This window comes from Scaptodrosophila lebanonensis, unplaced genomic scaffold, assembly GCF_003285725.1.
Source record: "Scaptodrosophila lebanonensis strain 11010-0011.00,11010-0021.00 unplaced genomic scaffold, SlebRS2 tig00000043-arrow-pilon, whole genome shotgun sequence".
NCBI lineage: Eukaryota > Metazoa > Arthropoda > Insecta > Diptera > Drosophilidae > Scaptodrosophila > Scaptodrosophila lebanonensis.
The window spans coordinates 1,830,546-1,847,950 of NW_022060545.1; the positions used below are offsets into that span (position 1 = coordinate 1,830,546).

General features: G+C 36.5%; 3 protein-coding genes across 3 annotated transcripts in view; 2 read left to right on the forward strand and 1 right to left on the reverse strand.

Moving 5' to 3' along the window:
- Window positions 1-121: 121 nt before the first annotated feature.
- On the forward strand, window positions 122-1,352 carry LOC115622338 (39S ribosomal protein L2, mitochondrial). Its single transcript, XM_030516249.1, has 2 exons — window positions 122-810; window positions 871-1,352. Exons 1-2 carry the CDS (start codon window positions 342-344, stop codon window positions 1,287-1,289), a joined length of 888 nt encoding a protein of 295 aa, XP_030372109.1. The 5' UTR covers window positions 122-341; the 3' UTR covers window positions 1,290-1,352.
- LOC115622337 (ubiquitin fusion degradation protein 1 homolog) overlaps window positions 1,277-17,405 on the reverse strand; it is a 58,283-nt gene continuing 42,154 nt past the window's right edge. Inside the window, exons 3-4 of the mRNA XM_030516248.1 lie at window positions 2,219-2,541; window positions 1,277-2,158 (exon numbers count right to left, since the gene is read on the reverse strand). Coding sequence (XP_030372108.1) covers window positions 1,350-2,158; window positions 2,219-2,348 — 939 coding nt within the window. The 5' untranslated portion in view covers window positions 2,349-2,541 and the 3' untranslated portion in view covers window positions 1,277-1,349. The remainder of the gene's footprint in view (window positions 2,159-2,218; window positions 2,542-17,405) is intronic.
- LOC115622335 (sodium-dependent phosphate transporter 2) lies at window positions 2,798-16,390 on the forward strand. The gene is made up of 7 exons (XM_030516247.1): window positions 2,798-2,892; window positions 12,613-12,665; window positions 12,754-14,009; window positions 14,073-14,498; window positions 14,567-14,737; window positions 14,793-15,666; window positions 15,727-16,390. The coding sequence occupies exons 3-7, from the start codon at window positions 13,817-13,819 to the stop codon at window positions 16,055-16,057; spliced, it is 1,995 nt and encodes a 664-aa protein (XP_030372107.1). The 5' UTR covers window positions 2,798-2,892; window positions 12,613-12,665; window positions 12,754-13,816; the 3' UTR covers window positions 16,058-16,390.

The window sequence follows — 17,405 nt, forward strand, 5'->3', positions numbered from 1 at the left end:
AGAGACCAGCTGATCATTAGGGTACGTTCAAGTGTTATTCTTGTGTACTATTATCATATATCATTGGTCAACTTAAATTGCGATTCACATGTCAATACCTATAAATATCAAAGATAAAAACGTAGTTCTGACTATAATTTAAACGTCAGCTTAACTATTCAATTTCTATAAACGTTCATCTGCGAATACTCGGCCACCCTAATACGATTCGTAGACGACAGCTTTTTCATTAGTAGTGGTTGGCTGGTCCAATAAGAACAAGAAAAGGCCTGTTTTGTAACAGCATTGCCGCTTCTTTAAAAGTTTATTTCATAGTCGATCAAATTAATTTATGCATAAAAATGAACAATTTGACGCGTCTGTTGGGCAACTGCGCGCTCACACTGCACACGCAACGCACAGGCGTAGTCGGCCTGCAGCATTTACGCACCAAAACGAAAGTCGTAGTTAAACCAAAACCTGGCGCAGGAACTCAGTTTCGTCGTATTGTGCACTTTCCGGAGGAGTACACGATAGAGCCACTGAAGATAACACATTTGGCTGGACGAGATCCAAAATCGGGTCGCGTAGTTGCTAAAGGTATCGGCGGTGGTATCAAGCAGCAGTACCACTGGATTAAATGGGTGCGTGACGGACCTAGCGAGGGTGAGCCGCAACAGGAACTTGTTGTGGAGGTTTTCCCGGATGGTTGTCGTACATCAAATGTGGCTCTAGTCGCTGTAGGCGATGAGCTGAAGTATATACTGGCCACGGAGAATATGAAGGCGGGCGACATTATCAAAACGTCACGCGTTATTCCGCGCATACCAGGCTAGTAATGTCAAACTTTTTCTTTATACATATTTATTAACTAATTATATTATCTATCAGTGCGTCCTAATGAAGGGGATGCTTATCCGCTGGGTGCTCTACCCGTAGGCACACGTATCCATTGTCTGGAGAAGAACCCCGGACAGCCTTGTCATTTGATACATGCAGCCGGCACCTTTGGCACTATATTGCGCAAATTTGATGACAAAGTGGTCGTGCAACTTCCTTCCAAGCGCGAGTTCGCCTTCAACCGCATCTGCATGGCTACCGTTGGACGCCTATCAAATACAGAACACAATAAGGAACATGTGGGCAGTGCCCAGCGCATGCGAGAGCTGGGAAATCGACCACGGTCGGGTCTTTGGAAGCGCAAGGAAGGCAAGCACGGACGCAAGATACGAAAATTGCCACCCATGGTTACAGTGGCACCCCCGCCACTCCCCAAATTGGAAGAAACAATACTAACTCTAAATTTGTGAGCTCTAATTCTACGCAATGTTGTTTACTTATATGTGAATAATTAAAAAACCTGAAGATAACTATTTGCGGGACTTCTTCATTGAGAAACCAGTGCCGTGGAAGCTTCCAGCATCAGAGCCTGCTTCGGCGTCATCGGCCGTCTGTTCATTAACTCGGTCGCTTATGGGCTTTATGCTACGATCAAATCTGATGACGCCAAACTGAAATTCGTAGTCTGGCACGCCACGTGGTAGCACCTTCTTCATTACTGGCATCTCCATCTGGTTCTCCTTCTTCTTCTTGCCATCTAGGCGTACACCGGAGCCCTTAAAGGTCTCCACCACCTCCTCCATGACAGCACCACCAGCCGCCGCATCACTGCCACTTGCTCCTTGATCCATTTGAGCCTCAGGTTGAGCTTCATGGTGATCCTTGTAGCCTACAGGTGCCTCAAACTCCACATTCATGTCACATTCAATTATGCTTACGGCATTACCCGGCCTTGTCTCTAGCACGCAAAGTTCATAGACTTTCTTGTTGTATTTTATGGCTATAACGTCGCCTTTCGTCAAACAGGCGAAATTACGCAGCGCATTTTCTAGGACTGCTTTAGGGTTAGTTATGTCCAGAAAGTCAGTACTATGTGGTTGAAATTTAGAAAAGGTAGCCACAGGTAGTGAGACGCTTTCAATGCTGATTATGTCACCCTCCTCTAGCAACAGATTATCCATCATCCAGTACGGTAGATAGCACTTGCCCTCATCGGCCACGAATTCCAGCACACCAGCGTGGGAAGCCCTTGATTTTTTGTTATTTGTAAGCTTAAAGAGCATAGGGTATTCGACATTCAGCCGTGTAAGCGCGTCCAGTGCCGAAGGCGGCATAATGACTATAAAGTACCAACATTACTGGTATTGATAACAATTGTATTTCTGCGATTGCAACTTACTTTTGCCACCTTTCTCAACATCGGAGCGTTCGTTGCCAGGCAGCATAGACACTGAGAAGCATTTGTATGTTGCGTGGAAACTGCGTCCACCGTCGGGGAACATCATATTAAAGCCGCTAAAGTGAAACATGGCCCACTTATTTGTTTGGCTTTGTAAAATTGAGTTAATATGATATGAAGTCCTGATCAAACGATAATTTGGAAGAGTATTATAAACTGTTGTTGGAACTCAAATTTGCAATACTTTGTTTTTCTGTAATGTCACTTCAGCTGATTGCCTATGCTGCCACATCGATAAGATTCTTCGCTTGTTTCCAACAGTGCTGAAAAAGATTTAGTGATTATTCTACTTAAGTATTTTTTAATTTATTTTGTTAAGTAATAATGCTCAATAATACAACGTTACACGTTAAAGAAAACTAATGTAATTATCATAGAGCGGTTTCTGACGCTGTTTAATCTCAAACAATATTCAAATTTGCAATTGGGCGCGAAAAAGTATTGTGGTTTCTATGCCACACTGGCAAAGAGAGCGGTTGCAAAGAGCTTCCGTTTTATATCGTTCCGCTTGCTCTATGTTTTCACATTCTCGACCAAGCCGGTGGTTGTGCGCGCGCGTTTGTTACGCTACAGTTTTAACAAATAAATTGATTTGAAAAAGTGCTGCTATTCAAGTGAGTACTAACATGTTTTAAAATTTCAGTAAATACATACTTATGTGTTAGATTTTAAAATATTTGGTGCAACTGCTGATAAGTTAAGGATTTGATCATGTAAGCGACGGTAATTCGGTGTGTGTGTATTTGTGATATCCTTGTCTATCCTTACGTAGTCACACTGGCGCCGCGTGTTTTGCCAGCTCAAATGCATATGTGTGTGTACATGTGCTTGTAAATTAATCATACATACATATTATTTACGTCAATATTTCAATAATTTCACCATTTACTTAGCATTTTAAAATGAAATTCAGTCAACTGTCCTTTCCGAGCATTGTGAAATCAGCATCGTTTACCCTAACAGCATATTTGTTGATTAGAAAAATCAATAAAATGAAAAACAAGCTGACGATTTAGAAAAAAAGTGTGCTGCTGCATAAAATAAAATTGTGCAACTTTTTCTTGCTTTTGTTTCTCCCCAGCGCAGTCGCCCACTTGCTCACACCAACTCATACATACATATGTACATACATATATGTATACTCATACATGCATATGTAAATCCACATTATATACAAATTCTTGTGAAAAAAAACTATTGTGGGTAGGGAAGACTGGCGCAATTTGCAAAATATATGATTGAAAATTCCAAAAATTTCTTAGAATTGCATGAATTGGTGGTACAGTTATGCGTATATCCTTTTTCTGCAAACAAAAACAGTTTGCCACAGTTGGGGATGCACTGTCGCTACGTGCAGCTGTTTTCAAGTTTGTTGTTGTTGTGACTTCATTGTTGCGTCGCAGCTGCTGCATAACAACAACAATGCCCTGCGTTTGCCACTACTCTTTTCTGTATCTTTAACTAGTGCATTCTCGCAGATTCTGGCCAGACAATTTGGCTATTGGACGGAGGGGTATGTGGTCAATTTATTGTTCCCCACACATACACACACAAAACATGACTCACGAATACACCCATCCGCTTTAAGTGCTCCTTAAAAATTTCATTTTCTTGCGAATTCATAAAATTTTTTCAGCTTTTTTCCCTTTTACCCGTGGATTGGGTTCTTATAAGATTTTTCACATCCTCCGACACCGCAGCGTCGGCACATAACAGTGTAGCTGGCGCCTCTTTGCCGTTGTTGTATATGTACATACATACATATGTATGTATGAACGAGTATATACATACATATGTAAGTATTCGCCTGGCACTGTGGGATATTTCTTAAACGGATGTTGTGTAAAGTCTTGCCTATTCTCGCAACACCACACACCCCGCATATACCATGTTGTCTTCCAATTGGACATTGAAAAGAAAAAATTTGGAATTTCTACAACTTAGTAAAAATTTCATTTCAAAAGACTAATAATAAAAACGTAATTATCTTATAGTTTTTTCTACTCTAAAACTGTGCGCAGATGCTGTGCGTTGTCCTAGTGGCTGTAAAACTGCGTTTAAGTTTCTGCACTTCTAAGTCCATATTCTCAATGCCAATTCAAGTGGTTACTTGTGGGTGGCTTTTATTTCACATTTTCCTTACGTCAAAATATAAAGTTTTTGCAAAAATATATTAAAATGCTTAATTGCAAACAAGCAATATTCCATGAATGATATCAACAACAATAGCTAAACAACCGCACAAGGTCAATATTGGAACTGACACGGTTGCAGGACGTATAAACGTAATTTACATACATACATACCTTTATACATACATTTGTATGTATGAGTGTGTTTGAAGAAATAATTATGAAATTGATGTTATAGAGTTACAGTTGTAGAAGCAATGGCCTGATAGGTACAGTTAACACAGTTACGCACGCACAAATTATAAGTCGTCTCGTTCCCTCTGTATTATGTGTATGTACATACACACATACATATGTATATATGTATTATGCTACATTTATTCCACTTGAAGATACATAAAAACTAACATACTACATACATTACATTCTTTATAATTCCTCGTGCTATAAAATTAAAATGTTTTGTACCCCAATCGCCATATAGTATCTATTCGCTGGCCTCATCAATTCTTTTGCATATACCCGTCATTCGCACTTACGGTAATATATTTATTATTGTATGTACATATCTGTGTATGTATGTATGTACATTCATTCATAGATAAACAATATGTACATATATCGATGAGTGCTAGAATATTTTGTTGCCGGGCGTTTGTATGAATGCTTTTTATTTAACTTTCGTAAATGGTTTCATATAATAATATCGAAATTCTACGCGCTGCCGTTTCTTCAAGAATACGTACATATGTATGTATGTATGTATGTAGCTTTAGCGTTTTGTTTTTGTTTTGGGCGCCGTCAAAACGTTTCCATTCTCGCTCACACGTTTTCATATCACCCGACAAACTCGTGACATATACGCATGTATGTATGTACATACAGTATATAGACATACTTATATTTATGTGTGTTCCCTGTTCCGCTTGCCATTCGTTGGTTTGGAAACTGCCAAAGTATAAAAATAAAACGGCATACAAACGTTCTTACATATGTATGTACATATACATATGTATGCGTAGATATATATCTTTAAACGTCGCATTCAAATTTAAATTTGTTATACCCTATTTGCGTCAGACGCCTCTTAATGAAGAAAGCTGAATTACTTAGATGTTTCGTGAGCCCTCTGATTGCTTGTACAATCTTCCAATTAGATGTCGATAAATCCCGAAACAATTTCATTTAAATCTAATATTTTTCAAAGTCTAAAAAAAATGCATATATCGGATTAATTTATGGTGAAATTCGAAAGGCCCGCACAACCTATTAATTCATCATGATTAAGAGTTTGAACTCGTCTGGTTATAATTGTATACATATAATTATTATTATAGTGCAGGGTTATAAATGTCCTTTTTTGATCCTTATGTGCTTTTATATATGTATGTTCGTATGTGCATTTTTACTGAATTTATGTATATATGTAGTAAGTTGTTGAAGATATAATCGTCTTGATTCTTTAGAACAAGAAAAACAAATCGCGTTTCTTGATAAATGGTATCGGAATTAGGGTGTAGCTCATATTTAAGCAGCCACGTATAGCAGACATATGTATGTATGTATGTATGTTTACAGGTACATACATATACAAAAAAATATGTATGATTCAGCTTGTTATTCACAAATTAACATCTTCTTTGTACAGTAACCTTTTTATAAATTCTTAGCCAGTAGTCTGCTATAGTTTATTTCCCCAGGGCACGACGAAGATGGTTAACGAACCTATGCTTCACGTTTGTCAGAAGTTGTACAAGTTTCATCACAAGACAATAAAAACTAGTATTTTCCTATTAAAGCTAATAAACTTACACATTTAAAGAAAGGTGTTTTAAATCTCTAATTGAATTATCATTTTACTCCAGAATTATTAAAAATACAAGTATTTCTCACGGACAGTGCCAAATGAATATTTGCAGTTAATTAGTTTGAAACAATTTCCTTTATTTTTTTTAATTAGTGGCCGAACTGTGTAGTCTTTGTTGTTGTTATTGTGCATGTTCTAGCTGCTGGAAGTTCTCGCGTCTCGTCGATTTGGCGTAGAACTGAATGTTTGAACGCTTCATTTATCAAAGGTCTGGCTATATATGTAAAAACGACTGTCTGCATGCATATGTACATACATATGTATGTGCATGTATGGTATTTTTATAATCAGTGGCTCGACAGTCACAGGCCCATGTATGTACATGATGCCTAAAATGGGGGTTGTCTTGAACATTTTGTAAAATCCACCCTGATTAAAAGTAGCTAAGTTAATGGCGACCTTGAACTTGCTGCATAAGCAACCTGCGGCATCAACCACCACCACCACCAACAAGTGGAAATGGTCGTTGGTTAGGTTGGGTTAGTTTGGCCGGACCAGTCTACTGGAATATTGAAACGGTTTTTCAATAAACTTCCATGTCCCGTTGTGTCTGCTCAGCTTTATTCAGTCGTCGTTGGGGGAGGGTCAGTCAGAGGAGTGGGGCGTCGCGTATGCTTTCAATAAAATACAATACAAACAGATTTGTCCTTGAAACATTACGGAAAATTAAATCAATATTAAATGCAATTTTCTGCCTGCAATGTCAAGGCTATAGTTGACGGTAGTAAATGCTTTACGTGCTGTTTGCCTTTCGGCCTATATCCACATGTTTTCCTTTTCCCCTTTTTCACTATCTCTCACTCTCTTTCTTAGTCCCAACACCTGCTGTTGCAATAGATTGGATTGCATTTGAACACAGGCAGCACATATACATATTTATACACACATATGTATGTATACATATGTAGGTGTATTTAACGACGTGGTAGGCCCTGCATGTTAATTGCAATTAGAGCCGCACTCGAAATGCAATAACTGTTACTTACAATACCGTGACAGCAAGTCCATTTGTATGTCCATAAGTATTTATTTATTTAAAAATAGAATACTTGAGCCAATTTGTTTATGTATAGTATGCGATCCCTTTTGTTATTGGCTAAGTGATAAAAGACTAGTTTGGAACAAATTTCAATAAAGGTTCTGCCTTTTAAATCTACAGTTGTTCTAAAGGTAAAATTGCAAGAAATTATGCAGATACTTATAGTTATAAAACGGGCTTATTGTGGCTCTTTAATAATCTGTTGGTACTGAAAAAATCATTTCACTATTCTAAGTTTCCTAAATACTTGAATAGGTTACTATTAATAGAAAATATAGTGAGGTGTTGGCTGAAGTTATGTGCTACTATATTGAAGTATGTGGAAGATAAATTGGCACATTGGTGTATTTATGTGAACGGTATAAAATTAAATATTAAACTTAACTTAAACATAATTGAAATCAAACTTATATACATATGTATTTCTTAAAAAATCCGCAAAGTGCAGATTTTATAATTACTTGGGAAATTTTTTAAATAACTGGTCTTGAAATTAGTGAAATCATAGCATTACTAACCTCTAACATCCAATTACCGCCTTCCTAACTTATTATTTATTCCGTTAAAAATAGCAATAGCACACGACTTAAAAAAAATTTTTTAATTATTTTAGTTTAAATATAATGAAATCTGATATTTTAGTATGGCTATGGACGGACAAACAAATAATTTGCACACATCTATGCAAGAAGAATATTTTGTATTACAACTAATTAAATCAATATTACTTTTATTTGTTTACTTAATTTTATTCCAGAATTTGATTTTTTATATATGTACATAAATTTGGCCTTAAATAAATTGTAATGTGCATTGCACGAAATTTGAAGTTCAAAAGCTCCTCTGCTTCCATTATTCCGTATAGCGACAGAAGAATATAAATGTTATGTATATTTATATCAAAAATATCGCAATGAAATAAGAGACTTAATAACATATTTCTATATATGCATAATAATTAGTAATTCAATTTATACAATGAAAAAACTAGTTAATAGTTATAAATATATACCATAGTTTTTTAAATGTATTTCCGTAGATGCTACGGTTTGTCCCACTGTACGCCCCCTCATGTCAGAATTTTCTACCGTCTATTTATTTTTGTTTCATTGAATTGCCATAATTCCTTTTTGCTGCTTTCATTATTGCGTGTTTGTTTGCGCAGCGTCATTGTTGTTGTATTAGTTGTAGTTGCAATTGGCTGCGTGACGGACGGCATGCAAAATATAGCGTTACGTTAAGTTCTGCCACCCTCTGGCTGCATTCGACTGTGGCTCTCAAACTTGAGAGTGCTAATCAGTTTGAGAAGCACTTTGTATGAATGTGGTTGTAAAACTGCTATTAGGTAGTTGCGTGTTCTGTTCTGTGCTGCATATTATTTTTAGCTAAAAAGTTGAAAATATACCATAAAATGGGGGCCTATTAGTATTAGTAGGTACGTATGTATATAAGTATTTATTTGGTCCGCGGCAAACGAAATATTATTTGAAAATAGGGGCGGGCGAAATGAAGGGATGCAGTCGCAAGCGGAAACAACGAAAAACAAAAGTAATTATGGAAATTTTGCGCTCATACGTCAACACAGTGACCTTGCGGGGTCGCTGTCAGCTATTGTCCTGGTTTACCGAGCACTAAGCCACTGTTGCATGCTAGGCCCCATTTATTATGTGTCTACTCGTAACACTCCTGGGTCCTGTTTGCGCTATTGTGTGGTAACTTTCATTGCTTTTGTTTGAACAGGGGTCGTTATTTTTTGATGGCTTATTACCTTAACAACTAAGCATTTGGTAATTTGGACACTTACCTATCTAAGTGTGAGTACTTTTCAGATTTGTTCGTATTTTAAGTGTTTTTTACAAAATGTTCTCTAAATATTTTATAAGTAGACTAAAATTGTTTATTATTTATAATAATTTAAAATCGTGATATGTATTGCTTTGCTAAAATTCAAATTTATATTTAAAATTATATTATTCGGATCCAAAATTAGGGGAGCTATTGTAGTTGTACACGGAAAATAAGTGATTTCGATAGCAGTATAGAATTAAACAATTGATAACAATAGTTTTATACCCTCTAACTGAAGATTTAAAGCATATACTAGAAAGTCTAAGGTCCAAATAGGCAGATGACGACGTGGCAAGTCTCATGGTATAGGTACACATACATAGTACATAGACATATCTGCCCGTTCGTATGAACAGCTAGCGATACCAAACTTGATTTGTGGACTTATCAATAGGCTCTTGGGCTAAAAAATATGTTGAAGGACCTTTTCTCCAAACTCTATCCAACTACAACTAAGCTTCTAAAGGGTCTTACAGCAGAAAGAGTCTCAAATCTTACAAACTTAGTACTTTCAATCGCACTCGAATTCAACATAAACTAAAAGGTATTAGTCATGAGGTTGAAAGCTTCTGTTCGTTGAAGTAATTTTCACTAACTCTTCATTTTTGAAAACTTGGCACCAGTTAACACAAATCCCTCTCATATTTTTGTACCCATTTATTTGAAGTGCGACCAAAAACTTATGAAGGCTTTACATGAATGTGAAATATGAATTTTTTAGCACCTGCCACCCCAGACCGGGCCCAAATTCAGGCGGCACCATTTATCTGAAATAAATTTTATATTTTTATAAGCGTTTTCTAATTAGTTGGTATTTCGTTACCTCTAGCACTTGTAGCGGGGTTGCTCAAGACTAGACCAACTCCTAGTAGGAAGAAAAAAATGATTGCGACAGCTTGCATTTTGAAGGCTCTTTTCGATTGAATATTCTAAAGAGAACTAATGTTTTTCTTTTCTTATGTCTGAATATCTGGTAAGATCATGTATTAACCTTTCGTTTCTAAAGATGTGTAACAACTAGATTCGTCTCACATGCTTCTGTTAAGTTTATGCAAGCCAGCGTAACATTTTATTTGACTCTTATATAATGCCCACCTGCCATGATTATCAATATTTTCCACGTAACAATATAAATCGTAATCGTTGTTATGGAAAATCGTTGTCCAGTAGATCTTTTTTTAATCCAGACGATTACAAAATTGAAAAATATTGCATATTCATTGATTTTTTTTTTTAACAAAAATATATATTTATGAAAATCTATAAATTCACAAAGAATAGAGTGCTTTTTACAAATCTGAAATTACTGAAATTACCCAAAATCAATAGTTATTAGCTGTTTAGCTTAAAATGATTAATTTTATATATATATATATCAATATTATCGATTAAAATGGCTAGCATAGCTGGCCAACTGGAAATAAAATTCTCCAACGTTATTGTACAGCTTATTGTTAGGCTTTCTTATATTTTGAGTTGAGATTTAATTGTTATATTAAGTTATATGATCATTTTATTTTTTATTTTAGTATATATAAAATTTTGAAATATATTTAAATTATTCTAATCGACAGAATTATTGTTGATGTACTAAATAAAATTAAAAAAATTTCAACAAATTAAAAAAAATTGATTATCCCTTTTAGTTTATGACTGATCCTATGTATATCTATTACTAATCTGTTGGTAAATTTGCGACCTTTTGCTTCTAGTTGGAACTTGAATTTCAACAATTTATATTTTCTATTCAAACACTCATTTTTATCTTAAATAAATATTTGAGAAACTACGAGTAATTTAGTAAAATGTTTAGGGTACTTCAATGTATGATAAGTGCAAAGAAAGTGTTTCAAAAGTATTACAAAGTGTAATTAGTTGGTCCGTTTAGAAATATGTGTGTGTTGAACAGTTCGAATGAATCATGAGTGAATGCATGAATTCATTGTGGCACACAAACAATAGAATTTCCTCCAATATTTGCATATAGAAATGCGTGTAATCGTAAATATAATTTCCAATGATAATAGTCATCATCTGTCGTAAACTTTGCATGTCATGATGATGTTGTCATGTTACATAAGTCGCCGGTCGGTCGATCTGCAAACAATGCAACGTGATTGTTGTTTGCTGTCAATTGATGACAACAATCAGAGCAATAACAACAATTGCACAGTAGCAATTACAATTTCAATTCTACTTGTTCTTTAGAATTGTTCCAAAATCGGCCACACCATGCTATACTATACTAGGCGTCAGCCCCAACACACTCACCCAAAGTCAGGGGCACGTGGATGTTTGTATATATGCCTGATATATACTATATGCTTTGCCTTTTCATTTAAATTTTCAATTGAAAAGCAAAATGCCTTCATTAGTAAGGCGGCAGTCACCGGTTAATTGTGGCTACAAATCGAGCAATTTTATAGTTACTTTTTTTAACTGCATATGCGTTGATTTCAATAAATACGAATACATTCGCAAAACACGCAAATCAATTGAAAAGCTGGCGCGCCTTAATTGGTTTCGGAATTGCCTCTTGGCGGTTTTTACCAGTTTATTTCGCAAATTTGAGGAACAATGATTCTTCGCATGCTTGTGCACGATTAGCCACAGTTAAGCTTTCTTTATTAGTTAATTAGAATAGAGTTTATTACGGTTTGAGTCGCAAAGCAATAAAGAACGCAGAACATTTATCTTTTGAGTAATCCAGTGGAACCAGAAGATATATTTGTTTGTGTGTTAGTTGAATATTCTGGGAATGGTTGTATTTTCTAAATTTTTGGGTCAGTTTCTTTACCTTAAGCAAGACCCTCTTAACTACACAGATGGGAAATGTGTTCATTTGCATTTTTGGAGATTATGTTTTTATTTTTGCAACTTGAACAATATTTAATATGCTTAGAATATTGTGCGTGAGTTTTCATAGTATAGTATGTATTTATATTTCATTGTATTGCATTGGACAGGTCCAGGGAAATCAAAATATACATTTTATTTTATGGTAGTAAAAACGGTATATGAGATTTGATTCTGGTATCCATGTACATTTCTTGTGGGTTCTATTTTCACAGGGTTGTGATGGGTGGAGGAAAGCTAATATTATAATATAATAATATAATAATAATAATATATTAGTAGTATCATTACCACTTTAGTGTTTGAATGGAATATTCTGATCACTTGGATATCTGACTTAAAGAATTACCATTTCTTATTCGAATCCTCCATTAATAATTGATCGATTATTCTCATCTATAGAATATTCGAGAATTAATGGATATGAGTGATATATAGTGTGCTTGTATGCACTTTATTGCTTACTGTAGCTCATCGTATTCAGGAAGTTAGTTACCCATTAAAATAACTAAGAAAATTTATTTGTGTTTAGGTTGGTGATTTAATTTAAAAACCATAACTTATTTCGGTCTTTTATTGTTCTTCTTTACAGACATGGTGAATATCTCTCTGACGTGGAAACAATTATGCTGTCCTAAACGTCAGGTGTGTCTCTATAATCTCAATCCCAATCTGAAGTCCAAGCCTTGATGATATCCGATGCATAATATGAATTATTATTATTTCTTTGCAGTTAATCAACTCGACTACCATTAGCTCCTACTCAACATAACAAGAAACTTCTTAAATATAACAACCTTAACAACAACAATTACACAACAGCACCCACTTACTCAACAACATCAACCAAAAATTTAACCCAAATAAGAGAAAAACAAGAATAACCACAATTGCAAAAAAGGAAGAAAAACCATAAAAAGTTTTTCTTTTGCTGTCGTGTGTTGAAAGGGTTAAAAGGCAAGTGGAGGAAAGTTAACGTTGATCCTATAAGAAGTTTTCACGTACGTGCTTGGATTTCCGCGAAACGCAGCAGACAACAACCACAAACGCAAGGAAGTTCAGCCGAGTCTTTGGAGAGTGATAGTGCGAGTTAGATAGGAACGGGGAGTGATATTAATAGCAGTTAGTTTTTTGGAGTGTGTGTGCGGCCGTATCTACTTAAATATTTTCTTTTTTATTTCACCGTTTTGTGTATAGTGTGTATGTTTGATTTTAATTTTACAATATTTATTGCAAGCTTTTAGGCAGGCAGAAAAACATTTAAAAACATTTAGTTTAAGCTCAGCCAACATTTAGGGCTAGGGAGGCTACTACACCAGTAGGGTTAAAAAACCACCAATTTTTCAGGGTATTTTAGTTTGTATTGAATCGCATCGCGAGTACTTCAATTTTCATTATGAAAATAACAACAATGAAGTTTAAGCGCAAAAATGGCTGTTTAGAAAATATTTGAAAAGAAATTCTGTATTAACTAATTAAGATTTTTTTTCGAATATAATTTATATTGTTGTAGTATTGTATTTATAAGTTTTAATATTTGTTTAGTAGACTTTTCCTTCCCCATTTAAGTGGTTTTCATTTGTTCCGAAAAGCCATTCAGATTGTATAGCCAGTACACGAACCATTTAGCACAGACACGTTTTCGATTATCTTTTACGAGTAGTAACAACAACAATAAGCTTACTCAGTTATCAGTTCGACGCAGAGAGAGAGAGAGAGACAGTTAGTTGGAGAGCGAACGAGAGTAATAAAGTGCGCGACTTTTTGAGCGAAGAGTTTAATTGGAGAGCAGAGCAATGGAGCCCCTATCACCGGATTTGCTATGGATGGTCATACTTGGCTTTATCATAGCGTTTGTCTTAGCCTTCGGCATTGGCGCTAACGATGTAGCTAATTCATTTGGCACCAGCGTCGGATCCGGCGTGTTAACCATACGCCAGGCATGCGTCCTGGCCACCGTTTGTGAAATATCTGGAGCGATTTTAATTGGTGAGCTATAAATACAAAGTCTCGAGATTCTTCTCCAACCTACCCTACTCTGCTACTATTCAGGTTACAAAGTATCGGACACCATGCGGAAGGGCATACTTGAGGTTGGACTATACGAGGGCGCTGAGGAGGAACTTATGCTGGGCTGTGTGGCCGCCCTGGCCAGCAGTGCAATTTGGCTGCTTGTCGCCACTTTTCTGAAGCTGCCCATTTCGGGCACCCATAGCATTGTTGGCTCTACCATTGGCTTTTCGCTGGTTGCACGCGGAACTGAGGGCCTCAAGTGGTCCACGTTGGGTACCATTGTCGGATCATGGTTCATTTCGCCAGTGATGAGTGGCTTGGTGAGCATCTTCCTGTTTCTGGCCATACGACGCTTCATTTTGCGCGCCAAAGAACCGCTAAAGGCGGGCTTCCGATCGCTGCCTATTTTCTATGGTGTTACCTTTTTCATAAATGTTATCAGCGTCGTACTGGACGGGCCGAAATGTAAATACGACCGAACGCAGCACTACATTGATATTTTAATACCAAATGTACGTTTTAATGTATTTCAGTGCTCTACATGGACAATATTCCGACTTGGATTGCTTTTAGCGCTAGCGTAGGTATGGGCCTGTTAGTGGCGCTGCTGACGCAACTAGTGGTAGTGCCGTTGCAACGTCGAAAGATTGCGAAGCAGCTACGTGCCCAGAACCCAGTTAAGTTCCAGTTTGAGGAATCTGTCGGTAAGCATGTCATGTCAGGCAACAAAGTGGCACTTTTTAACATTGTTATTTGCAGAATCTTCACCGTCCGGAAGCCCTAAAAAGCAGCGCCGCCCACTCTCGCTGGTTAGCGAGGGCAAACCACTGCCAGCCATTGCCGAAATCACCGAGCTGGTCTCATTGAGCGACAACTCGCCGAAGACGTTTAAACTGGCACCTTATGGCCTGGCCGCCAAGAACAATAACACTCCCGTTGATGGCTATAAAATCAATCCAGAGCTTATTAAGAAGGCTGAAGATTTGCTGGGAAAGGCCAGCCTCGATAACACCGATCTAACCATAACCAGCTTGAATTTTATCGACGAGCAGCAACAAATGCAGCCATCACAACAGAATGGGCGCAAGCTGGAGGAATGCTTCAAGCTTGTCCAATCGCCCAAGGAGGAGCAGAGGAGCAACAAGCCACAACAGCAACAACAACATGCAGTGCCCAATACCGCACCAACGGGCACTAATAACAATCTACAGGTGGTCGAGAGTGCAGGCAGTTTAGAGCTTATGATGAGCGCTACCTTGTCGCCCAACTCCAGCAAGGTGCCATTAATCGAGAGCAAGGAGGCACTCAATGAGGAAGAGTTGAAGGGCACGCCTGCGCGTCGGGCTTCCAATGTCGAGGAAACCGAAGAAGTGTCAATGTTGTTCTCGTTCCTTCAAATATTGACGGCCACCTTTGGTAGTTTTGCGCATGGTGGCAATGATGTCAGCAATGCTATTGGACCCCTAATAGCACTCTACATGATCTATCGCGAGGGCTCGGTAGCGCAAAAAGCAGAAAGTCCTATTTATATTTTGATCTACGGCGGCATTGGCATCTCCGTAGGTTTATGGCTGTGGGGACGGCGTGTTATCGAGACTATTGGCAATGATCTGACAAAGATTACATCATCGACGTAAGTAGAGAACTGGGTAGTTACTTTTTTAATTTTTAATCGTGCTTCATTTATTTGTAGTGGGTTCACAATTGAAATTGGTGCCGCCATTACCGTACTGCTGGCCAGCAAAGTTGGTCTGCCCATTTCGACAACGCATTGTAAGGTCGGTTCAGTGGTCTTTGTGGGTCATGTCAGCTCTATGGGCAAAAAGAAACCGGAGAAGCAGACACAGGAAATAGGCCAGGATATGAAGTCAGCATTAGAAGCAGAGTCGAAGGAACCGCGAGAGGATGGTAGCGTCGATTGGCATTTATTCCGAAATATCGCCTATGCTTGGATAGTCACTGTGCCCGTCACTGCGCTGCTTAGCGCTGGCATTATGTACTTGCTTTGCGCCATCGTCCTATAGAATGCGCGCCGCTCCTAAGCTAAGACACTTGCCGACTCTCTTCCACGGGAGCTATTCAATTATTAATTGTAATACTAACTAAAGTTTCGTAACTGTGCAAGTAAAAAAAGTTGAAAAAAAAAACTAAGACAAGAACAAATAACTCGCGTAACTAAAGCAAAACAAAAAAAAACCATTGTATTTAGCATCTAGCTTGTCTCGCTGATAGCTGATATTGATAATTACATTCTTTTAAATATGTACTCGTATACCGCGTTTATTGATTTAGTTTTTAAAACTTCACTGGCATTTTGAGTGATTTGTTTAATAATTGAGTAATTTTTAAAAATATAAAATGCAGTGCATTTTACTTTCTAAAAGTCCAAAGTCCTTTGTTAAAATCTATAACAAGCTGCATTTAAATACACCTGTTAATTTTTTGCAGAAAGTAAAACTAATCCCAAGAATTTATAACATCAAGCAATAGAACAGCAAAACCTATAAATAAAATACACACTGCTGCAATACATTTTCTATGTTTTACGATTTTATTTATACTCGAACTACGTGATTTGAAAATTGTTGCTTAAATTGATAGCAGGCAGATATACTTTTAATAACTTAAGTTCAGTTTTAAACTGTCATTGGATACAATCTTATAATTCGCTTTTGCTAAGAAGTGGAAGCATTGTTTTCTGAACTTCTTGTACAAAACAAGGCGAATATATGCATATTAGTCATTCCAAATGCAAAGAGAAATTGTTTTCATTAAATTGTTCATAAAAATCTCGTTCATCAGGCCAACAAGAAAATAAAACTATTGTTAAAACGTATATGTATATTTAAAGTATGTGTCTGTTAGCGTATTGTTTAGTAATTGAAATGTCAAAAAATGGAAAATTGAAAAATTTCCAAAATAATCAACACCTAATACAAGCATACAAAATTACTTCAAGTATGCATACTCAAAAGTAAAATTATGATTTATGTATGAGTATTGATAAATAATTAAACGTTCACTCATTCACGATGCAATTAAACGCCGACAGCACAAGCATTACATAAAATATAAAAAAAAGAAAAACAATTTTAGACATAAAATCAAAAGGAATTTTAAAGTTGATTAATAAAACATGAGCTATAACAATTCTGATGACGATCCATTTTGAATGTGCTGAGTTTATGAATTTAAATCTCAATTGAATTTTTAAAACTTAATTAACTAGATACAAGAATATCTTATTCTCATTTTTTTTTCACAAAAAATACACATTTTAGGCCATTTTCAGAATTTATTTGTTTTTAATTTATTTGTTATTTATTTTATTTCAGATAATCGCGAATACCTCAAAAATAGATTATGTTCGAA

Bases quoted from the DNA above. Each gene is read 5' to 3' on its own strand.
- LOC115622338 (XM_030516249.1), top strand. From the start codon at position 342: ATGAACAATTTGACGCGTCTGTTGGGCAACTGCGCGCTCACACTGCAC. The intron at 811-870 runs GCTAGTAATGTC...ATTATCTATCAG, and splicing joins CGTTATTCCGCGCATACCAG to TGCGTCCTAATGAAGGGGAT.
- LOC115622335 (XM_030516247.1), top strand. From the start codon at position 13,817: ATGGAGCCCCTATCACCGGATTTGCTATGGATGGTCATACTTGGCTTT. The intron at 14,499-14,566 runs GTAAATACGACC...AATGTATTTCAG, and splicing joins CGTACTGGACGGGCCGAAAT to TGCTCTACATGGACAATATT. The intron at 14,738-14,792 runs GTAAGCATGTCA...TGTTATTTGCAG, and splicing joins CCAGTTTGAGGAATCTGTCG to AATCTTCACCGTCCGGAAGC.